At 42.4% G+C, this 26,370-nt stretch overlaps 1 protein-coding gene across 1 annotated transcript; it reads right to left on the reverse strand.

The window, feature by feature from the left end:
• On the reverse strand, nucleotides 1,617-25,964 carry FCRL4 (Fc receptor like 4). Its single transcript, XM_013976239.2, is given in 11 exon segments — nucleotides 1,617-1,751; nucleotides 1,849-1,880; nucleotides 8,408-8,476; nucleotides 8,683-8,765; nucleotides 9,540-9,567; nucleotides 11,257-11,367; nucleotides 21,291-21,578; nucleotides 22,401-22,685; nucleotides 23,128-23,382; nucleotides 24,782-25,036; nucleotides 25,868-25,964. Coding segments are annotated over 11 exon segments (1,620 nt in total). The 3' UTR covers nucleotides 1,617-1,634.

Consider the following 26,370-nt stretch of genomic DNA (forward strand, 5'->3'; position numbering starts at 1 on the left):
AAATGGTGCTCACATGACCAATTTTACTTTATCTGTACCTGTATCCACTTCTTGCCCACCCAACTCTTATTGGATTATATCAAGCAAAATCATAATATTTAATGTACAAATACTTCAGTATGAAGTAAAAAATGAATATTTATAATAAAAACATAACCATAATACTATCATTTATACCCAAAACATAAATTCTTCAAACATATAAATTATCCAAACATAATTTCTTCATATTAACATATAAATTTCATTTAGTATTCCATAAGTAATTCTTTTTAAACTTGATTTGTTTGAGGCAAGACCCACTCATTCCTTTTGACTGACATGTCTTAAGTATCATTTAATTTATAAGTCTTCCCCTTCTCCTTCCTTCTTTTGTTAAAGAAGCCAGATCATTTGTCTCTAGAATTTTTCCATAGTTTAGATTTTTCTGATCGCAATCCCATGGTGCTATTTAACAAAATCCTTTGTCCACTGTATTTCCTATAAACTGGTAGTTAGATCTAGAGACCTCAATAGATTTACTTCTGATAATTCAGGCTTAAATACTTTTTAGGTGGTAGTGAATACTTCCATTAGGAGGCCTATAATATTAGGCTGGGTTTTTTTTATATCAACTTGATCATTAGGTGTAGCATGAAACATTCACATAAAATAGTTGCTTTCTATTTTTTTCAGTCCTTCTTCATTTATTGGAAGAATTATTCTAACATCACCTAGTTGATAACTCAAAGATACAGCTCCTACAAGAAAGGTAGCTCTATATCCTTTGAGTAGGAAAAAGTATTTAGAGACTACAGCATGTGCAATGGATGCTCATTGTTACCGAATTATTAATTATTTCTAGACCTTTCCAGTGGATGACCTCAGAAATAGATAACATTTTTTAAATGAGCAGGTTTTGCCATCAGTTTGTACTGACATTTCCAATTCAAATTTAGGTTTTCCAGATTGTTACTTAACTTTTTATATTTGTTGTATTTCTTGTCTCCAGTGTTAAAAATCTTTGTCCCTAATAACATTAATGTAATTAGGTTTTGCTTTTGGAAGCTCAGTCTGGATCCTGCTTCTCCAGCTCTTCAAATGATTTTTCAAAGTAGCCGATATAAATTTTTTAATTCCTTTATCTGTAAACCACTTGAAATGGATTCTTTTGTCTGCAACTGAATCTTGACAGGCAGTGTAAGCAGGAGGGATGGACCTGTGCTTTTCTTGTGAAGTAGGCATGCAGCCAGTCATAGTGAAACCAATTGATGCAACCTAGTCCCCATGGGGAGAGTTGCTGAAAATGTGTTACACAGAGACCTGATTCACTTAGTCCTTTCTATCTAGGTACAAATCCCAATTCTCCAAAATTGGTCCTTCTGTTTTTCTACAGCAGTCTCCCTCTCCTGAAGTCAGACAGTAAGGAGCACATTAGGTTAGGCTCAGAGAAGGTATATAGGTTTCTCTCTTGACCATGGATCTTGGTCATTTCAGTGTAGTCTCTGAAGGGTCTTCCCATCACCGCCTCAGACTGAATCAGACGTCCTTGGAGTGACTGCACATGGGCAAGAAGAACTGGAAAGCTGGACCTAGTTGGCCACTCCAGAGTCCTCAAGGACTGCACTGAGCTGGGTCTTTGGATCAGAGATAAATCATATAAGTAGGATATTCTCATAGCTTTGCGTGGCATCTTCATTTTTAGAGCTGACCTTTCCAGCCGAATCATCTCAGAGCTGTGTCTTCACTTCAGAGTAGACAACTGAGACATGCTGGGGTGGAAAGAAGATAGAATAAGAACTGGAAGGAGAGTGAATGTGGGGTGATAGGTAGTAGTGGGAGAGAAAACAGTCAGGAAATGAAACTCACCTGGTTCTCTAGAGATGTTCTGAAGGTGTTGGCTGTGGAGAAAAAGAAAACCACAGGGTGATGAATGTTTGGATCTACTTGAAACCTAGTCTTCTAGCTTATTTCCCAGAATCTGGGGGTCATTGGGCCTTCTGCATTGATTGTCATTTTCTCTTCTCTGCTACCTAACACCTCCTACAACACACGTGATTTTGTTTTACCATTTCTTAACCCAACCCTCTAGATGTTCTTTGCAAGCTCCATTGATCTATAAAGTTCTCCCTCAATACCACAAAGAGAAACCTCATTCCCTTTCTTTACCAGATGTTAAGAGATGATTTCTCTCTTACTTTCAATTATTGCCTCTATTAATTTATAGCACCTCCATCTCACCAGTCGCAAAGTCCAACCCCTGCTTGTTCTGCAAGTTCCCACTAGAATCCTTTAAATGTATGCCCTGAGGGGAAAACTGTCTCACATTAGCATGTTCTGGTTTTGATTTGATTGCCAGCATTTCTTAGAGATGGAGCCACAGTAAGAGAAAACTTAGCAGGTATAATTTCTCACATCCTCCTTATTAGACATAAAGAATCTCAGAGCAGATAGAATCATGAGAACTATATAGTGATTTTATGGGGGGATAGAGCCTGGGGAAAAAGATACATCCTGGGATACTCTATTTTTCATCATATTTTTTCCATGCCTCTTTCGGGGTTATAGATCTTTTAAATGACCAAATAGAAGCTATGTACTCTCTCCCTGGAATAATAGACACATCCAAGGAACTTTGTATGCAATTTCAGGGGCTTCATGGAAACATTCAGGCACTGGTGAAGAAATATTGCTACAGATCATCAACACAGAAAGTGCCTGAAATATAACTCATCCACCAATAGAGTGCTCAGCTTCAAGGGTGTTTTGACAAATATGTCAAAGACAGAGTGTGAAGAGCAGCAACTGATCAAGGTGACTCGATAAGAAGCACCCAATTAACCCAATCAAATTGGTGGCAATTCTAATTCTATCATTCAAAAGATACTGATTAGTGAGGATAGCTGAGAAATCAGTGACAGACAAAGCAGGTGTTCAGAGGATATACATTAGTCAAATATAGCAATAGGCACTATATTCAGCAAATATTATAGTAAAACAGAAGACTTAGTCTTCATTGGATTTGGGACCTTGCAGAAGTCCTTAACCTCATTTGTAAACCAAATTCAGGATCAGCTTACAACTGAAATTTCTACTAGACACAAGGATACTGAAAAGGCAACTTACAAGATGGAAGAAAACACTTGCAAACCATATTATCAGATAAGAGATTCATATGCAAAATATATAAGCATTTCATACAACTCAACAGCTAAACTAACAATAGTAATAACCCAATTTGGGCAAAGGATCTGAAGAGATGTTTCTCTAAAGAAGACATATAGCAGTTATTGAAAAGGTGCTCAACATCAGTAATCATCAGTGGAATCAAAACCAGAGTGGGATATCACATCACACCTGTTAGGATGGCTATCATTAAAAAGACAAAAGATAATAGAAGTTGGCAAGGATGTGGAGAAAAAAGAATTCTGGAACACTGTTGGTGAGAGCATAAATTGGTACTGCTAATATGGAAAACTGTATGGAAGTTTCTTAAAAAGTTAAAAATAAAACTATTGTATGATCCAACAAATCCACTTCTAAGTACATAACCCAAAGGAATTGAAATCAGGATCTTGAATAGATCACAGCAAGATATAGAAACAACTTAAAAGTTTATTGATGGACGAATGAAAATGGAAATATGATACACACACACAGACATACACACACATATACAATGGAATATTATTCCACCTTAAGAGAGAAGGAAATCCTGTCATTTGCGACAACACAGCTGGATCTAGAAGACATTATGCTAGGAAAAATAAGCCAGTTACAGAAGGGCGAATACTGTATTTTCTCAAACTCATAGAAGCAGAGTAGAATGGTGGTTACAAGTAGCTTGGGGAAAGGAAACTAGAAGTAAGGCTCAAAAGGTATCAAGTTTGAGTTATCAAGGATGAATACATTCTGGAGATATACTGTATAGTAAGAAGAGAAGCAGAAGGCAAAGGAGAAAGGAAAAGACATACCCAACTGAATGCAGAGTTACAGAGAATAATAAGGAGAGATAAGAAGGTCTTCTTAAGGAAACAATTCAAAGAAATAAAGGAAAACAATAGAATGGGAAAGACTAGAGATCTCTTCAAGAAAATTAGAGCTATCAAGGGAATATTTCATGCAAAGATGGGCACAATAAAGGACAGAAACAGCAAAGACCTAATAGAAACAGAAGAGATTAAGAAAAAGTGGCAAGAATATACGGAAGAACTGTATAAAAAAAGCTCTTAATGACCCAGATAACCATGATGGTGTGGTCACTCACCTAGAGCCAGACATCCTGGAGTGTGAAGTCAAGTGGACCTTAGGAAGCATTACTACGAACAAAGCTAGTGGAGGTGACAGAATTCCAGCTGCGCTATTTCAAATCCTAAAAGATGATGCTGTTAAAGAGCTGCACTCAATATGCCAGCTGCTGCTGCTAAGTCGCTTCAGTCGTGTCTGACTCTGTGTGACCCCATAGACGGCAGCCCACCAGGCTCCCCCATCCCTGGGATTCTCCAGGCAAGAACACTGGAATGGGTTGCCATTTCCTTCTCCAATGCATGAAAGTGAAAAGTGAAAGTGAAGTCGCTCAGTCGTGTCTGACTCTTCCCAACCCCATGGACTGCAGCCTACCAGGCTTCTCTGTCCATGGGATTTTCCAGGCAAGAGTACTGGAATGGGTTGCTATTGCCTTCTCTGCAATATGCCAGCAAATATGGAAAATTCAGCAGTGGCCACAGGACTGGGAAAGGTCAGCTTTCATTGCAATCCCCAAAAAGGACAATGCCAAAGAATGTTCAGACTCTTGTACAATTGCCTTCATTTCACATGCTAGCAAAATTATGCTCAAAATCCTTCAAGCTAGGCTTCAGCAGTACATGAACCGAGAACTTCCAGATGTATAAGCTGGATTTAGAAAAGGCAGAGGAACTAGAGATCAAATTTCCAACATCTGCTCAGTCGTGTCCGACTCTTCATGACCTCATGGACTGATGGTTCCTCCGTCCATGGGATTTTCCAGGCAAGAGTACTGGAGAGGGGTTGCCAATTCCTTCTCCAAGAAAAAGCAAAGGAATTGCAAAAAAAAAAAAAAAAAAGTATTTTTCTGCTTCATTGACTATGCTAAAGGCTTTGACTGTGTGGATCACAAGAAACTGGAAAATTCTTAAAGAAATGGGATTATCAGACCACCTTACCTGTATCCTGAGAAGTCTGTATATAGGACAAGAAGCAACAGTTAGATCCAGACATGGAACAACAGACTGGTTCAAAATTGGGAAAGGAGTACATCTAGATTGTATATTGTCACTCTGCTTAATTAACTTAAATGCACAGTACATCATGTGAAATGACGAGCTGGATAAAGCACAATCTGGAATATCAAGATTGCTGGGAGAAATATCGACCTCAGATAGGCAGATGATATCACTTTAATGGCAGAAAGCAAAGAGGAACTAAAGAACCTCTTGATGAAGATGAAAGAGAAGAGTGGAGAAAGCTGGCCTAAAACTCAACATTCAAAACACTAAGATCATGGCATCCAGTCCCATCACTTCATGGCAAATAGAAGGGGGAAAAGTGGAAACAGTGAGAGACTTTATTTTCTTGTGCTCTAAAATCACTGCAATGATGACTGCAGCCATGAAATTCAAAGATACTTGCCCCTTGGAAGAAAAGCTATGACAAACCTAGACATCATATTAAAAAGCAGAGATATAACTTTCCCAACAAAGGTACATCTAGTCAAAGCTATAGTTTTTCCAGTAGTCATGTATGTGAGAGTTGGCCCATAAAGAAGGCTGAATGCCAAAGAATTGATGCTTTCAAGCTGTGATGCTGAGGAAGACTCTTGAAAGTCCCTTGAACTGAAAGGAGATAAAACCAGTCAATTCTAAAGGAAATCAATCCTGAATATTCATTGGAAGGACTGATGCTGAAGCTCCGATCATTTGGCCATCTAATGTGAAGAAGTGACTCATTAGAAAAGACTCTGATGCTGGGGAAGATTGAAGGCAGGAGGAGAAGAGGGCAACAGAGGATGAGATTGTTGGATGACATCATTGACTCAATGCACATGAGTTTGAGGAAACTCCAGGAGATAGAGAAGGACAGGGAAGCCTGGCATGCTGTAGTTCATGGGGTAGCAAAGATTTGGACACGACTTAGCAACTGGGCTAGATATTGCAATCCCTAACTATGCTGCTGCTGCTAAGTCGCTTCAGTCATGTCCGACTCTGTGCTACCCCATAGACGGCAGCCCACCAGGCTCCCCTGTCCCTGGGATTCTCCAGGCAAGAACACTGGAGTGGGTTGCCATTTCCTTCTCCAATGCATGAAAATGAAAAGTGAAAGTAAAGTCGCTCGGTCGTGTCCGACTCCGCGACCCCGCGGACTGCAGCCTACCAGGCTCCTCCGTCCATGGGATTTTCCAGGCAAGAGTACTGGAGTGGGTTGCCATTGCCTTCTCCAATCACTAACTATATTTTATTATATACTTAAAATTAGCTAATAAGGTAAATCTTATGTTAAGTGTCCTTACCACACATCATCATTATCATCATCATAAAGGGTGTGAAATAAAACTTTGGAAAATGGTGCATATATCAATGGCCTTAATGGTGGTAACAGTTTCTCTGGTGTTGATTCATCCCTAAACTCATGAACTGTATATATTAAAAAGGCATAGCTTTTACATGTCAAAAAAATAGTGAACTACTTATGCTGAATGTGGATGAATTTCAAAACATTGTGTTAAGCGAAAGAAGCCAAACAAAAGGATTGCATTATATAAGAATCTGTTTATGTGAAATTATAGAATAGCAAACTATATAGGACAGAAGGCAGATCAGTAATTGTCAAGGGTGAAGCTGGAGGGAGATTAACTGCAAAGGAGTATGAAAGGATTTTCTGGGCTTCTGGAAATGTTCACACATCACACTGTGATTGTGGTGGTGGTTCTGTGAATGGATACATTTGTCAAAATAATCTGAATGTGCATTTAAAAGTGGGGAATAATATTTTATATTGTTGATACCTCCATAAAGTTGATTAAAACAATCAATTTGAGTAGAATAGAAAATTGAGTGCATCACACTAAGTATTATCTCCTAAAACTTTTGGTTTAGGTATGTGTATGTGTGTGCATATATATGTGCACATTCACATTTCTTAACAGTACAACTTGTATTTCTTTTTTTTTTTTTTACACAGCTTGTATTTCTTACTGCAGATTACAATAAAAAAATATTTCGACATCCCTTATCAGTAGCATTGAGAGTTCTAACTCACAACTGGTGGGATCAAAAGAAATCTGCTGGGCCAGCTAGGACCTGAAATTCTCAGGTGTCCCCAAGTACAGATGTGGTCCACATGGGAGACAGAACAAGCAGAAGTGTGATCACCTTCAGTCCTGTTCAATAAGGCCTCCAGGCACCAAGGGACTCCAGCAGCAGGAAGCTGGATGTGACTGATTGGAGGTGAGGCCAGTGAAGGGGCAAGAAACAACTCATGGAATTAGAAATGCCTCAGCTGTGCATAACGAACTTTAGGAAGGAGGGCTCCATCAGGAAACCTCAAGAGACCATATATATACATTGTAGGAGGGAGTGCCCGCTTAAGTATCTGTCATCCAGGAAGGCAGAAGCCAGCTTCCACAGTAGCAGTTAAATTAACTTCTTTCCCACTCCTTTCACCAGGCTAGTTAGGGCAAGTCAACCCAAGAGATAGGGAAGAAGCCAACTCTGCCTGGTCCTCCCCCTCACCCACACCATTGCCAGCTTCATTCTGAAACCGGCCTGCTCTAGAAGAGGAGAAAGTTCTGATTCACCATCTTCAAACTTGGCTTTCTATTCACTTTCTAAATAAGAGACTACAGGACTATGACATAAAGTGCCCACCTACTGTCTATCACCTAAGAGAATGGAGAATGTGTTGAAAAGCCTTTGGTTGCCAGAATTTTCAACCCGAGTGTCCAGGAAAATCTCTCACAGAAGAACGTTTAAAGACACAGTGAGGGACAGAAAATTTTTGTAAGTAAGTCATGAGTCTTGCTTGCTCAGTATGTGGGTTACACGGGGTTGCTATATAAATTAGCTAAACATGTAAATATTACACATATTAATATTTATATATTATAATGATAATATTCTTATCACATGGTAGGTGCTTTGCAATAATTCATTCGTTACTTTCAGGTAACCTTTGAACATATACCTCATGATTACAATGTCGATTAGAAGAATGTTTTATTTTTGTTCTGATATCAGGAAAGATGCTACATAGCTTTATATATCTGTCCTCTTTCTTTGGAATCTAAGCACTGCTGTAGGGATTTTTAATCTGTCTTGATCACTGATTCACTCCCTTTACTCAAAGGAGACTCAGCAAATGTGTCAAATGAATGAACGCAATTTGAAGCCACAATCTCTCTCCAGTAACGTACCTTCCCCTTCTGCCCCAGGCTGAGAAATCTGGATCTCAGAATATACCAAGTCTCTTTCTCTGGGATGCACTGAGAAGAAACAAACAAACAAACAAACAAAAACACTTTGTAATCAGTCCCAGTCAGTGGGGTACAATACAGATGCTTCTTCATAAACAATTGTTTACTGTGAATGTCTGGGATGCTTACGGAGACCAGGGCCTTTTGCCAGGCCTCAAAACAAGTATCTTTCTCTGGCTCAGGCCCAGAGCAGCTTCCTACCAGGGAGTCCTCACCATTGATGTACAACTGCTGCAGCTCCACAGGGGCAGGGCACATGGGGTTGAAGGGTCCTGGTGGGCCTACTGTCAGGGGTCTCCTGTAAGGCATAGAAACACTGATCATCCTTGGAACATTATACTATACATGAAAGTGGAATAAAGGGAAAAAAAAGTGGGGAGAAGTCAGCAGAACAAGGCCAGAAGAGTCTTTGACTTCTTAGAAATGACCATCTCGTAAATAGAACGGTCACTCTCAACTGGTTAAAAAAAAAAAAAAAAAAAAAAAAAAACAGCCTCATCATCAGGAGGAAGTGTCTTCACAGCATTCTACCTGGATAATTCAAGAAGCAATTAAACGTAATCCATGATCCAAGACCCTGACTATATCCTAAGACCGAGATACCGACACAGATAGAAGAACAAGACCACATTTATCAAACCGAACTTAAAAACACAAAACTTGATGAGTAAATAAGCACATTTGGGACAAAAAGAGGATTACTAGAAGCTGAGACTCCACTGTAAAATCTAGGACTAGCAATCATTTTATACAGTTATAGTAACATGTGGTCTAACTATAGGACTATTTGCACCAGAAATATTTTGTGCCAACCTAGAAAATCTATAACCTTTAGTATCATCCATTTAATGGAATGGGTAAATTTGAAATAAGAAACTGATCTATTTATGTGGGAAAATCCATTATATACACTATTAGAAGGATTCTAAGAAGCTGTGATTATGGCCATTTTAAAGAATGTGAAAGTGGAAGCAGCAGGTCACAGGGACATAGAGAAATCACTTGGCCTGATCTTGTAGCCCCACAGTTCTGCATATTTTATTCTTGGGAAACCAGAAGGCTGAGACCTCACCTGATTATGTCTCCCTGAAAGCCGTCTCCTGCAAATAAAACAAAGGCAGATTTGCGTCAGCAGAGGGAGCCCGTTCTCAAATATTTCACATGCATGTACCACCAGCGCTGTGTGCTGTGCTGTGCAGTGCTCAGCTGTGTCCGACTCTTTCGACCCCATGGACTGTAGCCCGCCAGGGTCCTCTGTCCAGGGGGATTCCCCAGGCAAGAATACTGGGGTGGGTTGCCATGCCCTGCTCCAGGGGTTCTTCCCAACCCAGGGATCAAACCCAAGTCTCCTGCATTGCAGGCAAATTTTTTCCCATCTGAACCACCAGGGAAGCACAAGAATACTGGAGTGGGCAGCCTAGGTCTCCAGGGGAACTTGCCGACCCAGGAATCAAACTGGGGTCACCTGCATTGCAGGTGGACTCTTTACCAGCTGAGCTACCAGGGAAGCCTATGTGCTGCCTAGCAGAGTCAATTGAAATGTGGGTGCAGTCTCGGATTCTCGTGAAAAAGAATTGAACCAAGCACATAACTTGCTGGGGTCAGGGCTACACATTGCTCTGTTGAATATGCAAACATCTGAGACTTGATTAGGGTTCAAGACTGTGTTGATATACCTTAGGAAATACTAAATACAACCAATTTTTTTTTTTTTTCTCAGAGTAGTGTGGGGCTATAGGTAGATTTCCAGAAGAATTTGTGGTTATGCCCAGAACCTTAGACTTCACCTCAGGCTTGTTAAGGACACTTTGGTCAGAAGTCCAAAGCTCTGTACATCCAGCCCAGTGCAGGATACACAGGAGGTGCTCAGAAGGATCTGGTGAGTTGGGTTGAATTAAGTTAAAAACACAGAGTTGTGCTTCCCTGGTGGCTCAGACAGTAGAGCATCTGCCTGCAATGCAGGAGACCTGGATTTGATCCCTGGGTAGGGAAGATCCCCTGGAGGAGGGAAGGGCTATCCACTCCAGTATTCTTGCCTGGAGAATTCCATGGACAGAGGAGCCTGGGGGGGCTACAGTCCATGGGGTCACAAAGAGTGGGACGTGACTGAGCATGCACTCAAAACACAAAGTTAAAGCATGTGGGTAACTGTACTAGAGCTGAAAAAGCTTTTATGTATGTCTCCTACACCAGATTTTCTGACATCTGAAACTAGCCTGACCTGGGCTAAAGCAAGAAGGCTTTGGAAGCACAACAGATAGTACGTGGGAGAAACTCTCTCCTCTGGGTGGAGGGGGAGCCCATAGCCTGACCTGTAGAGAGCGGAGCCATTGGAATACGAGATGCTGGTCCCAGGCTTTGACTCAAGGACATCTCTGAGGAAGGAGGATTGAGATTAGTCAGCTCCCATTCTCAGTCATTTCTTCATAGGGCCTTTCCTATGAAGTTTTATTTGATTGTCCACTTACAGGGGATATAGGATGGGCTGAAATATCTAGTGGACCAGTCTGTTTGGACCAAAGAAACTATCCAAGGAAACCGTTTGAAGTTCTTGAAACTTTACATTAAAATGTGTATTTCTTCCCCATCTTTCACCTGAGGCTTCATAAATTAGACTAGACATCTGTTAAGAAAACAGCCTTTTGAAGAAAGCATGTGAGCCCGTCTATTAGCACTGGGATGGTGAGGTGGAGATTGGTAATGGGGCAGTTTCCAAGGCTGCAATGAATGGGGTATCTGAGGCAGGGACAGGTTGTGGAGGTTAGCAAAGGGTAAGAGAGAACACAAACCCGGTTTCCTCTGGTGCCAGCAGTAAAACAGCAGGGCCACAGCCAGGAGAATGCTGAGTGATCCCCCAGTGGTTCCTCCCGCAACAAGGCTTCTTTTAATCCCTGGGATGCCTGCACAGAAACAGTGTGTGTGTGAGCCTCAGGGGGAGGGTTCTAGAGCCTGGAGGTGCCCTGAAGCCCTGGAAACTTTCCTCAACCTGGCTGGGGTCCTGCGCCCTGGGAAAGGGAGGGCTCTAAAAGACAAGGACCAGTGGGGCCAGTTGAGGATTGGACTAGGACTGTGTGGCATAGGAAGCAGGATTCCACTTGTGGGCAGCACAGTCCTGAGCCTGCATATGACAGGAAGTGACACCGCGCAGGGGCAGAAGGCAGGAATCTGAGGGGATTGTGGCAAAGAGGAGAAAAGGAAGCCAGCTCCCTCCACTGACCCACTGACTTCACTTTGGACATTAATATTCACAGGGACATCTGTGGTTTCCCAGGTGGCTCACTGGCCAAGAATCTGCCTGCTAAAGCAGGAGACACAAGAGACGTGGATTCGATCCCTGGGCCAGGAAGGTCTCTTCAGTAGAAGGCAACCCACTCTAGTATTCTTGCCTGGAAAATTCCCTGGACAGAGGAGCCTGGCCGGCTATATAGTCCATGGGGTTGAAAAGAGCTGGACATGACTGAGTGAGCACACACACGCTGCATCTGTCTGTCTGTCTAACCAGTTGTCTGCCTATTCTGTGCTCTTGTAAAGTGGCCATTTGGAAATTTCCCCTAGACATCCGGAAAGATGTTATAAGGATGACTTGGCAGAATCTAACTGGGAACAGCAACATGCCTGAGAAAGAGAGCAAATGTCTCCGCTGATTAGGGCACTAGTTGAACCAACAGTAACTCTGATATTGCTCGCCATTAAAATAATGTACTGGGACACTACAATCAAATGACATCCGTTTCCTTCCTCCTAGAAGCCGGAGTCTTATGTGCTTTGAAGAGGTGGGGGGAAAAAACTGATAGAAGGAATAGACTAAATTGTTGGAGAATTTTTATTATTTTCATCAGATACATTCTCCAAGGCCAGGGTGCCCTCTCTCTACTCCTATTCAACATAGATCTAGAATTCCTAGCCAGAGCAATCAGGCAAGAAAATAATAATAATAAAAGGCCTCAAAATTGGAAAGGAAGAGGAAAAATTGTCTCTGTTTGAAGATGTGACCTTATATAAAGAAAATCTTAAGGACTCCCCCGAAAATCTGTTAGAACTAATGAACTAATTCATAGAGTTGCAGAATACAATATCAATACAAAAATCAATTGTGCTTCTATACAACAACAAGGGATTATCTGAAGAAGAAATAAAGAAAACAATCTTATTTTCAATAGCATCAAAAACAATAAAAGTTATTATTGATTACAAATTTAATCAAGGAGATGAAAGATCTGTATATTGAAAACTATAAGATATGGTTAAAAAAAATGAAGACACAAATATATAGAAAGAAATCCCATGTTGGTGAATTGAAAGAATTAATATTGCTAAAATGTCCATATTGTTCAAAGCTATTGAAGCCAAACAGATTCAATGCAGTCCCTATCAAAATTCCAACATCATTTTTTATAGAAATTAAAAAAAAAATTGTGTGGAACCACAAAAGACACCAAATAGCTAAAGCAATCCTGCAACAAAAGAACAAAGCCGGAGGCTCTACACTTCCTGATTTCAAACAATATAACAAGGCTTGAACAACCAACACAAATTGGCATTGGCATAGAAACAGAAACATGAGCCAGCGGAATAGAATCAAGAGCCCAGACATAAACCTGTGAATATATCATCAACTAATATTTGTCAAAGGAGTCAAAAATACTCAGTGGAAAAGATAATCTCTTAATAGACGGTGCTGGGGAAACTTGCTAATTCACATGCAAAAGAATGAAACTGGACCTCCATCTTAAACCACTCACAGAAATTAACTAGAAATGTATTAAAGACTTTAAGAACAGAAACCATAAAACCCCTAGGAGAAATTATAGGGGGAAAGTCCTTGGTAATAATATGAGGAAGTCATACAACTCTATAGCCAAAAAAAAAAAAAAACCCTTCAAATAATACTTTAAAAATGGACAAAGGATCTGAATAGTCATTTTTACAAAGAAGACATGCAAAAGCCAACAGGCACAGGAAAACGTGTTCAACATCACTAATCATCAGGGAAATGCAAATCAAAACCACAGAGAGGTAGCACCTCACACCTGTTACAATGGCTTTTTTTAAATAAAATTGTTTGAAATCAGAGCGTAAGCAAAAGAGTAAAAATAAGTTTCCATGCCTTAGTTTAATAAAGCAGTCTATGTTATGGTGTCTTCGGACTGCAGGAGACCAAACCAGAGCCAATCCTAAAGGAAATCAGCCCTGAATATTCGCTGGAAGGACTGATGCTGAAGCTGAAGCTCCAATACTTTATGGAGCACTTTATGGGCACTTGATGCAAACAGCTGACTCATTGGAAAAGACCCTGATGCTGGGAAAGATGGAAGGCAAAAGGAGAAGGGGTCAGCAGAGGATGAGATGATTAGACAGCATCATTGACCCAATGGACTTGATTTTGAGCAAACTCTGGGAGACATTGAAGCCTGGCTTGCTAAAGTCCATGGGGTCACAAAGTCAGACATGACTTAATTGAACAACAACAAGGTTATGATGATTTAGCAAAACATAGGAAAGCAAGAAAATGTGTCACACTTATACCAAATTAAGCATGCTGAGTTATGTTACTAATGAACACAATTTTAATTTTGCTTTACACTTTTCATCAAAATAAACTTTATTCCCTATAACTTAAAAAAAAATGGAGACAGGAAATAATGTGTTGGTAAGGACAAGGAGAGAAGAAAACCCTTGTACAGTGTTGGTGAGAATGTAAATTGGTGCACTCACAGTGAAAAACAGTATGTAGACTCCTAGAAAATTAAAAAATAAAATAAAAGAAGAACTATTATATGATCTAGCAATCCCACTTCTGGGTATATATCCCAAGGAAAGAGAATTACTATCTTGAAGAGATATCTGCATCCCCATGTTTACTACAATATTATTTACAATAACCAAGATATGTGCAACCTAAATGTCATTGATGTGTGAATAGATAAAGAAAGTGTGGTATATATAGGGTTTCCCTGGTGGCTCAGTGGTAAAGAATCCCCCTGCCAATGCAGGGCTACAGTCCAACTGGTCACAAAGAGTCAGACACGACTGAGTGAAAAAGCACAAGCCAATGCTGGAGACACACGTTCAATTCTAGGTCGGGAAGATCCCCTACGGAAGGAAATGGCAACTCAGTCCAGTATTCTTGCCTGGGAAATCCCATGGACAGAGGAGCATGGTATGCTACAGTCCATGGGGGTCACAAAAGAGTCAGACATGACTTAGCAACTAAACGACAACAAACCCACACTAGTCAATCATGATGGAATGTGAATATGATAGACTATTACACAGCTATAAAAAAGAAAATTCCGCCATTTGCAACAACTTGTATGAAGCCTGAGGGCATTATGCTAAGTGTAACAAGTCAGACAGAGGGAAAGACAAATATTTTATGATCTCACTTGTATATAGAATCTTTCAAAAACAAAAACCAAAAACAGAATGAATTGGTGGTTGCCAGGGGTAGGGGGTGGAGGATAGGAGAAATGGGTGAAGGTGGTCAAAGGATACAAACTTCCAGTTATAAAATGAGTAAGTTTGGAGGATGTGATGTATATAATTGTGATTATAGCTAAGAACATATTGTAAATATAGTTGAAAGTTGCTAAGATAGACCAAGCTAGACAGCATATTAAAAAGCAGAGACATTATGTTGCCAACAAAGGTCCGTCTAGTCAAGGCTATGATTTTTCCAGTAGTCACGTATGGATGCAAGAGTTGGACTATAAAGAAAGCTGAGAGCCGAAGAATTGATGCTTTTGAACTGTGGTGTTGGAGAAGAGTCTTGAGAGTCCCTTGGACTGCAAGGAGATCCAACCAGTCCATACTAAAGGAAATCAGTCCTGAATATTCATTGGAAGGACTGATGTTGAAGCTGAAACTCCAATACTTTGGCCACCTGATGCAAAGAGCTGACTCATTTGAAAAGACCCTGATGCTGGGAAAGATTGAAGGCTGGAGGAGAAGGGGATGACAGAGGATGAGATAGTTGGATGGCATCACTGACTCAATGGACATGAGTTTGAGTAAACTCTGGGAGTTGGTGATTAACAGGGAGGCCTGGTATGCAGTCCATGGGGTCACAAAGAGTCAGACACGACTGAGTGACTGAACTGAACTGAACTGAAGATAGTAGATTATAAAAGTTCTTATCACACATACACTCACAAAATTGCAACTGCGTAAGGTGATGGATGTGTTAACTAACTTTTTGTGATAATAAATTTGAAATATATACATGCAGCAAGTCACTATATTGTATACTGTAAACTTACATGGTGTTGTACGTCAATTATATCTCACTATGAGTGGAATAGCAACAAAAAGGAAGGCATAAATTCTAAAATTAGGCTGTTGGGTTAGAGTCATTCCTCTTTTTACTACCTGTGTGGCCAGCAACCTTTATTTAATCTTCCCTGTTTGTCAGTTTTCTCATCTGTAAAATGGAGATAATAGTAACTATAGCAGTACTATTGTTGGTGGATAAAAATGAGTTAGTAAAGAGCTTTGAACGGTTCTTAACATATGATAAGTGCTATGTCTATGTAAGTATTACCTCTTATTCATTGCCCTTACGTTATGCCCTCAGTTCGGTACAGTTGTTCAGTCATGTCTGACTCTTTGCGACCCCATGGACTGCAGCACTCCAGGCTTCCCTGTCCATCACCAACTCCCAGAGCTTGCTCAAAATCATGTCCATTGAGTCGGTGATGCCATCCCATCATCTCATCCTCTGTCATCCCCTTCTCCTTCTGCCTTCAATCTTTCCCAGCATCAGGGCCTTTTCTAATGCCCTCACCCTCAGAAACTTCATGGCCCTTTGACCAGTTTCAGGGACACCCTCACGCATTAGGCTCACTTTCACGCAGCACCAGGCGGCGCAACGGCACAGAATTGGCCTGCCAGTGCAGGAGATTCAAGAGACTCGGGTTCAATCCCTGGGTCGGGAAGATCCCCTGGAGTAGGAAATGGCAACCCACTCCGGTATTCTTGCCTGGACTATTCCCTGGACAGCAGAGCCTAGTGGGCCACGGTCCTTGGGGTCACAAAGAGTCGGACACAACCGAGTGTGAACACATGCATGCATGCACACAGCACTACCGTAGCCAAATTCAGCCCATTCTATGGACTGAACTGTGTTCCACCAAAATTCATAAATTGAAGTGGTTCTAACCCTGGTGAGATGGCTTTGGAGATGGTGCCTTTGAGAGGTAGTTAGGTTTAGATGAGGCCGTGAGAATGGTCCTTCATGATGAGATTAGGACCCTTAAAAGAAGAGATCCCAGAGATCGCTCTCACTCTCTCCCCAACTCTGTCGCATGAGGACACAGCCAGAGGGCAGCAATCTGCAAGCAAGGAAGAGGAATCTCTCCAGAAACTAACCATGCCGGCATCCTGATTTCAGTCCTGATCTCAGACTTCCAGCCTCTGAAATGGTAAGAAACAAATGCCTGCTCTTAAAGTCACCCTGTCTATTGTATCTTGTTACAGCAATGCAAGCTAAGACAGCCTATCTTGGCACTAGTGCTCCAGGCTACCTCAGAGTTTCTATCCTGCTATGCTATATGACATTTCTAAGCACAGAGATTTTGCAGGAGGTCCACAAATTAAAAAGAAGACATTCTGGTTCTGTTGCATATCAACTGAATCCTCAAAATCTGCTTAAACTCTGAGATCATCTGTTTCCTTGCAGACCAGTTGTGAGAATAAAATGAAATTACATGTGTGAAGGAACCAGTTCACTGCCTGTATCAGAGGATGCTGATTCATTCTACTGACCTTAAAATTCAAAAGGAAAGATGAGAAATTTTACATGTAGGTGTGAATTACCAACAGATTCACAATTATTCTCTTTCAGGGATTGTAAGTAAACTTTTCAGTGTAAGAGTCTTCCTGGACTCATGTTGAGTGCAGTAAATCAGACAGAGAAAGACAAATATCACATGATACCATTTATCTGTGGAGTCTGAAAAAAAAAAGGGGGGGTACAAATGAACTTATCTGCAAAACAGAAATAGTTACAGAGGCGTAAAACAAACTTGGGCTTCCCTGGTGGCTCAGATGATAACGTATCTGCATTCGGTGCAGGAGATCCGGGTTTGATCCCTGGGTCTGGGAGATCCCCTTAAGAAGAAAATGGCTACCCACTCCAGTATTCTTGCCTGGAGAATCGCATGGACAGAGGAGCCTGGGGGACTATTGTCCATGGAATTGCAGAGTCGAACATGACTGAGCAGCTAAGCATAAGCATACAAAACAAACTTATAGTTGCTGCTGCTGCTAAGTCACTTCAGTCGTGTCCAACTCTGTGTGACCCCATAGACAGCAGCCCACCAGGCTCCCCCGTCCTTGGGATTCTCCAGGCTGGGGGATAAATTAGAAGATTGGGATTGATACATGCACAGTGTGCATGCATGCTGAGCTGCTTCAGTCATGTCTGACTCCTCGTGACCCTGTGGACTGGAGCCCACCAGGTTCCTCTGTCCATGGAGATTCTCCAGGCAAGAATACTGGAGTGGGTTGCCATGCCCTCCCATATATACACTGTGTGTTAGTCGCTCAGTCGTGCCCGACTCTTTGCGACCCCATGGACTGCAATCTACCAGGTTTCTCTGTCCATGAGATTTTCCAAGCAGGGATACTGGAGTGGGTTGCCATTTCCTTCTCCAGGGGATCTTCCCAACCCAGGGATCAAACCCGGGTCTCCTGCACTGCAGGCAGATTCTTTACCGACTGAGCTACAAGGGAAGCCCATATATATACACTACTACATACAAAACAGATCACTAATAAGGACCTACTGTGTAGCACAGGGTAACTGTTAGTTGCTCAATTGTGTCTGACTGTCAAAACCCCATGGACTGTAGCCCTCAGGCTCATGTGTCCATGGAATTTTCCAGGCAAGAATACTGGAGTGGGTTGCCATTCCCTTCTCCAGGGGATCTTCCCAGCACAGAGATCAAACCTGGGTCTTCTGTATTGCAGGTGGATTCTTTACCATTTGGGCCACCAGGAAGTCCTATATAGCACAGGATATAGCTCAATACTCCATAAGGACCTATATGGGGAAAGAATCTTAAAAAGAATGGATATATGTATATGTATAGCAGACTCATTTTGCCATACACCTGAAACTAACACAACATTGTAAATCAACTATACTACAATAAAATTTAAAAGAAAATCAATTAGCAAAAAAAAAAAAAAAAAAAAAAAAAGCCTTCCTAGAGAAGCAATGTTCCTACCCTCAGTGTCACTCTGGATTCTAGGGCGTTCAAGACTCTTCAGAGGGTGTCTTATGGGCAGCTTTCAGCTTTGCTAATCTCTTTTTCCCTTCGCCCACCTGATTCTTGAAATGTCGTTTTCACGGTATTTCAGGCTTAGTCTCTGCCCTTCTCTGCTGGGAATCACATCCAATATTACTGTTCAAGAAATTTTGAGGGTGAGATGCAGACCCTTCTGTGGCATCTATCTGGGGGAAGACATGTCAGTTCCCCTGACCTGGGAAGGCCCTGCTTGATCACGGGACATGCCTCGAGGGAGTTGAAGGGAAACTTGTAGAGCAGCTGTGCCATTAACATAGCCACCCCTTGCCAGAGCCACTAACCGAACTGCTTAGGGTTATAGCTCAGTCAGGGCTGACTGGTTTTATATAAACAGCACAGTTCTCTGCTTATTTAGCATGGTGGACAGTGGTATTTCTTCAAAAAACTTTGACAACGGTTTCTGTCTGTGAGCTAAAAGATTGTATTGAGGTTCAAATCCAGGCTGCTAGGTAGAAGCTTTATGACCTAATGCAAATCAGCAAACTTTTTTGAGTTTCATTTTCCTTTTCTGTAGAATGGAGATAACAATATCTTTCTTTTCTAGGATTATTATTATGATAAGCAAAAGTGATATATGCAAAATATATTCACTCAGCAAATATTTACTGAATGCTCATTATGAGCTGATCAGTAGAATGAGCACTTGTGATAAAAAATAGTCAAAATAGAGGTTTACCTTCATGAAGCTACTATGGGAGGTATGGAAGTGTTGAAAGTGTCAGTCAGTCATGTCTGACTCTTTGTGACCCCATGAACTATAGCCCACCAGGCTCTCTGTCCTTGGGGATTCTCCATACAAGAATACTGGTATGGGTTGCCATTCCCATCTTCAGGGGATCTTCCCAATTCAGGGACTGAACCCAAATCTCCTGCATTGCACGTGGGTTCTTTACCATCTGAGCTACCAGGGAAGCCCTCATAAGGGGTGTGGAAGGAGACAGCAAAGGCTACATGGTATGGGAGTTGGTGACACATGCTGCAAGGAAGAATCAAGAAGGACCAGGAGAGGGAGGGCCTTGGTGAAGAGCTGCCACATTGTATAGTATGGCTGGGAAGGTCTCATTGAGAAGGTGAGTAGAGTTCTGAAGGAAGCAGGGGAATGAGCATGAGGATATCAGGGAAGAGCATTGCAAAGGCCCTGTGGTGGAATGTGACTGAAAGGTTTGAAGAAGAGACAGGGGGCCCTGGTGGCTCAGGTGGAGAAGGGGGGTGGTGAACCATTAGGTCACAGTAGTAGGACCAACAGATCGCCAGGACCTGGTGGAATGTTGAGAGGACACTGGTTCTCTCTCTGAAGGAGATAGGGAGCCATGGGCAGAAGAGAAACATGATCTGATTTACGGCTTAGAGTTCCTTCTGATGCTGTGTTGAGAACAGGCTGTGCAGAACCACAGATGAAGCAGAAGAACAGTATTATTGCAATCAGCCAGGTGGCTTGGATCAGGTGGTAGGAGTGGACGTGGTGGGAATTAGTCATATTCTGGCGATATTTTGCAGGCAGAGCTATCAGACTTGCAGGTAGATTCGAGGTGGAGGGTCTAGAATGATGCCTGGCTCATGGGCTGTAGCCCATCAAGATCCTCTGCCCATGGGATTTTCCAGGCAAGAATACCAGAGTGCAGTGCCATTTCCTACTCCAGGGAAAAATGTGATGAAGGTCCAGTAATGAAAACTTAAAAGGAGCATCTGATGAATAGGTATAATAGTATCTATTGGAGTGAGGAAAGCCTGATAGTGACGGGTCTGAAAGAAAATAGAAGTGAAGACAGTGAGTAGAGATAACTCTTTTAAGGGGTTTAAATATAAAGGAAGGCAGGAAAATCTTTGCTTTCCCGTAGTTAGCCCAGGATGCAAGTGAACCTGAAATAGAGGCTGCATTGAAGCCCCATAGGAATCATTTCTTCAGTGCCATAGTGGCTGAGTGGGAATCTGGCTTAACTTTATACGACTCCTTGGAGATAGATGAATGGATAGAGAGATATATGCTAGGACTGTGCAATCCCAAAGGAAGGCTTATGTCCTCTATGGACATTTAGGGGCTCTATCTTCACTCTTGGTACTTGTAAGTTTCATAACTTGCATGCCGTTTGGTACTAAGATGCTCTTAGACCCTCAGTAACAGAGTAAAATGATGCTTTAGACCTTTGGTCCTGTTCAATGATTTACTGAAAGGAGAGTATAGTTGACGCTTAGGATGGTGGAGCTATGCCCTACCAAAACACTACTAATGACATGACGCTGTTCTTAGAGAGCAACAAAACAATGGGTCAGCATTAAAATACACAAAATCATCCCCAAGGGGTGAAATGGTTCCCGGACAGCATTAGCTCACTGGAGTACCTCCTTACAACCTGAATTATTGATATTTAATGGAAGAAAGTGTCTATCACCTTGGAAGATGGCAAAGTGGAAACAAAATTTAAAAAGGAGAATCATAAAGATAGTGTTGGCTATGTCCACCCCTGATTTGAGAAATATGAGAATAAATAAGATCAATGGGGATTAAACCTTACTTCTCACAGTGACGTTCACTGCCTGGCTCTGGATGAGAACATAGCCGTTGTCAGCTGTGCAGTAGTAGCGCCCGGCATGGCTCTCCCCGATAACAGGGATCTCCAGCTCTGCTTTCTGGGAGCGCTGGCTTTTCTGCCCCAGACTCTCCCTCGTGTCCTCTCTGTGCCAAGAGAATGTGGTGTTCCCAGTGCCTTTGGCCACAGAGCAGACAAGGACCAGTGTCTCCCCTTCAACCACCTGGTCTTCTTGGGGCTGGGTCTCCAGGAGCACTCCAGACACAGGGATTCCTGTGTGAACACAGGACGACAGGTGAGGGCATGATGAGAGGAGGCTGGGGCTGGGATGTTGGACAGGGGCACTTTTTATGGGACTTGAAGGTACACTCTTCTGCAGGTGCTAGCACTGTAGCCCAGAGATTGCAGATTTCAGACCTAGAGCATCACTAAATGTAATAACCTTTTCATCCTGATACATAGGCTCCAGGAGAGAAAAATTGACTCTCCTTGGAAAAGTGTTTGGGTTTTATGTCAGGTCCTAGTTATTAGTCTGAATTATTTTGATCCCAGAGAGATAATAGCAATAGTTGCTATCATTACATTGGCTTAGACTACATCCTTTTCCACCAGTCCGGCTTTTGGTACTTAAGACAAGCCAATATTTACTGTATTTATCTTTCTATGTGTGTATGTCCTCCTCTTCCACTTTACACATCACACTGGTTGTTGTTACCAGTTGAGATCCACCTCTGCGGTTATGTGTTTTCTAAACAGTTTCCCCAAAGACCTGACATCCTAGAATCTGTCGATTCAGTAGCAAAACATTTAGCTTCTTGTTTTCATTTTGTTTTCCCCAACTCTGTATCTACCTCCATGAATCATCTCTGTCATTTCAAGGTGCTGGAATTTTAAAGAAATGCTAAGTTTTTAGAGAAATATAGATGGAAGCAAAATCCTGTGTTTCTTTTATTATAGTACCTCACTTCACATGAGATCTAAGCCTGGAGCTTCTGTCAGGCTGACAATATCCATCTGTGCTTGGCAGTCCCTACCCCCACGGGGCCAGATGGAGCAGCCAGGGGTGACATCACAGCCTGGCCCTCCAACACTCACTCTGCACGTCAATCTGAAGTGGGAGGCTGCGTTTGTGGATGCCACCAGTCACTGTTTCAGCACCACACCAGTATGATCCTGAGTCTTCTCTCCAAATGGCTGTGATCTGGAGGTCCCGGGACCCACTCTGGTTTGAGATCATGACCCCGTTGTCTCTGAAGAAGGCAAAGTGAAGCCGAGTGTCTGGCCGCTCCAGCGGGAGCTGTGTCCGGCAGCTCAGGTTTACAGGCTTCCCCTCTATAGGCTGGGAATCTGTGACTTCCAGCTTCGGACGTGAAAATAATTCTAGAGAGAAGAGGGAAACCAAGCTCTCAGTATGAGGCCAGCTTGAATTCTTGGTTCCAGAAAACTTCAGACATCCAACAAGACAAACTTATTGGCCTCTCTATTAACATTTTTCTTTCCCAGGACTGTTTAAGTTAAATTACTCCACCTTCTCTACCTCTTAGAGGACTTAGGTCATGAATTTATCCCACATTCGCTATGGTACCAGCTTATATAGGGAATTTCCTGGAGGTCTAGTGGTAAGGACAGTGTGCTTTCACTGCCGAGAGCCCTGTTTCAGTCCTGATCCAGGAACTAAGAAAATCCCACAAACCGTGAGGCACACCAAAACAAATCAGCAAACAAACAGACAGAAAAACTACTTATATAGATCCCCACTCAGGTGCCCAGTTTACCCCACCCTGACACTGCTAAGGAAATATGTATGAAATGAAGGGTTTACCTTGAATTTGAATATTTGTCTGACTTGTTCTCAATACATGAGCATTTTCCAAGAATCCAATGCACTGGTAACAGCCACTGTTATTTAAACTTGCTTTTGGTATCAAAAGATCAAAGCTTTCATCAGTACCAGAAATAATTTTTCGATTCCAAGTATACTTCACAACAGCCAGTTTCTCTCTCCCCCTTTTCTGGCATCTCAGAACCAGCTCATCACCTTCAAACACAGAATATGGCGCCTGGAGGATGAGGGAGGCTGGAAATCACACAGAGATAAGACACTGTCATTCAGGCACTCTTTCCTTCGAGTCTCTTGAATTGCAGAGTTTTTCTTTTTCTTCCTTTTCCTTCCCCAGGATTTAGTCTCCTGATCAAGCTCATTCATCTCCTTCCAAATCAGTGTGACTTGCTTCAGATACAATTCCTAAATAAATCCCAGACACATCTATTTAATCATTCAAGGACAGATTCAAAAATAAAAGGATTCTAACATGGAGAGGAAAAGCTGAGAGATGTGACCAAAATCTCTGACATTGCTGGATACAGCAAAGATCAGCACCAACCTGCTGACTAGATAACAGGAGTTGTCAAAGACGCTTTTGGAGAAATGCACTAGGAGGTGCTACAGTGCATTGAAGTGCACCAGGCAGAGGGTTTGTGGTCATAGACACAAAGCCGGGGTCGAGAGACAGTGAATGTGGCCCACTCGTGCACCTCTCATGCCCTGCAGATCCTGATTAGAGACAAGTTCTACCCTTTCTCTCTGAGATGATGGCAGTGAATGCCTGCTCCTTCTGACCAATGCCTGCGGAGTGATCAGACCAGGGGTCCCCAACACCCAGACCACGGACAGTGGCCCGTTAAGAACCAGGCTGCGCAGCAGGAGGTGAACAGCAGGCAAGCAAGCGAAGCGTCACCTGTATTTACAGCTGCTCCCCATCACCCACATCACCACCTGAGATCCGCTTCCTGTCAGAGCAGCAGCAGCGTTAGATTCTCATAGGAGCATGAGCCCTGCCGCACTTGAATCATCCGCAAACCATCCCCTTACTCCCTACTCCATGAAAGAGTTATCTTCCACCCTACTCCATGAAAGAGTTATCTTCCACTGAAATGGTCCCTGGTGCCAAACAGGTTGGGGACCACTGCTCTAAATGAAGATCTTTGGAGCAGGAAAAACTGGGCGAAGAGATATGTGTGCCAGTTAGACAGGAAAGTAGTGGAGAAGGGACAAATCCTAAGACAGGTGAGGACACGAGGCTTGAGGATGGAGATTTCTCACCTCTGAATTCCTGTTTTAGGGCACTTTTTCCTTTCTATTTTGTGCTCAGCACATTCATGTAGACGCAATTTCTCCCACAGGAGGCTATAATGTTGTTAAAGACAGGACCTAAGACAGCTTTACTTCTGAATCCCCTAAAACTAACTCCTTCCTTTAATTATATGTGTGCAAGATGTCTGCTGATTAATGTTAGACATTTAAACTCTGATGTCAATAGTAGTTTGAAAAACACCTATAGACAATGCTGGAGGTCGGACATGAAACTGAAAGATCAAGGCTTAGAGTAGAATGAAGACTTTTCTTGGGAAATCTAGGGAGCTAAGATGTACTGAAACCGCTTCCCAAGTTTTCACTGATTCACCTACTTTCTCACCTGAAGAAAAGATCAAGTGCACGGTGTTACTTGGGAGTGACCCTGGGGCCTGGCACCTGTACTGTCCAGAATCACGAACCTCAAGGGTATTTCCTGGAGTTTCACGTGGACGTGCTTTCCCAGAGAACCAACGGTAGCCTTGTAATTTCTCTTGTGCAAAGAAGTGAAATCCACTACAAGTCAGATTCACTCTCTCTCCACGGAAGACAGTAGTCCACGGAGGCTGGACGGAAATCACGGATTTGTGTATAGCAGCTAGAGAGAAGAGAAATAAGTCTGAGGTGAAGGTGCCTGCATCCCCAACCAGGCAGTTTGTGTGGAATGGACCAGAAGACCTGGCTTTGGAGAATCTCTGAAAGAACCTGTGGCCAGGCTGCTGTTTTCCCAGGTTTCAAATTTGCTGACTGTTTGTCTTACTCAGGAGTGTCAGCAGCAGCTCTATGGTCTAGAGGAGAATACCGGCCTTTCAGAGGGCAACCCCAGCAGGACCTACTCAGCATGGGAGATCAGTGAGGAGAGACTTGCCAACACCCTTACCTTTTCAAACAGGCCACATCCTCAAGTAGATTCCTCCTGGGCTGCTTCCCACCCAGACTCTTCGTGTTACTCGCATTTCTCTAAGAAGAGTATTTGTCTGGCAAGGCCACAAAGTGGGGTGAGGGATTATAGAGGGAGGGAGTGTAGGAATTTTGGGTCAATTCCACAGTTATGGAAAAGGGTCTATATAGTATTTTTACCAACAAGAAGTCTGTAGGGCTGTTATGAGCAGGCTGTTGTCTGAAGTGGGAATTACCCTGAAATAACTACAAAGGGTATGAGTGCTGGGAACCAGGTGCTTCTAAATCCCCACACCCCAAAGATACTCATTCATGAAAATAAAATGTGGGCCCTGAATAAAATCAAGCCTCAAGATCTTTGAATTATTGATGGACAGAAGCTGGAGAATGTAAGCATAAATACAAATTAAAAAGAAGAGGTTTCATTCTCGGAGTAAGAGTAAGAGAAACAACTCTCTCTCTCTGTTTTCTCCTTCAGAATTTCTTTCAAATATATGTGACTCTTTATAATTGCTAAAAAGTCTCTTGCCTGTCTCATAACTCAGAACCATCTTTCTCAAGAAGGAGCCATCTTTTTGAAATGCAGCCATGTAGGGGGACAGCTCCTCTGGCTCCTGACTCCCCATTACCATGGAAGGGTAAGAGTTTACCTTTGGTGTGTACCTTGCTCCAATATGAAATAGTACCTCCAGTCTTACCTAAAGATATGTGCGAGCTAAGTTGCTTCAGTTGTATCTGACTCTGTGTGACCCTCTGGACTGCAGCCTGGCAGGCTCCTCTGTCTATGGGATTCTCCAGGCAAAAATACTGGAATGGGTTGCCATGCACTCCTCCAGGGGAGCTTCCTCCTGATCTAGGGATCGAACCCACATCTCCTGCATCAAAGGCAGATACTTTACCCACTGAGCCACTTGGAAAGTCCCCTACATAAATATATGAAAAAGTTGTTTCTCCTCTGGATAAAAGAGACCTAGAGTGATAAATTGGATTTCCCTGGTGGCTCAGAAGGTAAAGAATCCTCCAAAATACAGG

The sequence above is a fragment of the Capra hircus genome, chromosome 3, assembly GCF_001704415.2.
Source record: "Capra hircus breed San Clemente chromosome 3, ASM170441v1, whole genome shotgun sequence".
NCBI lineage: Eukaryota > Metazoa > Chordata > Mammalia > Artiodactyla > Bovidae > Capra > Capra hircus.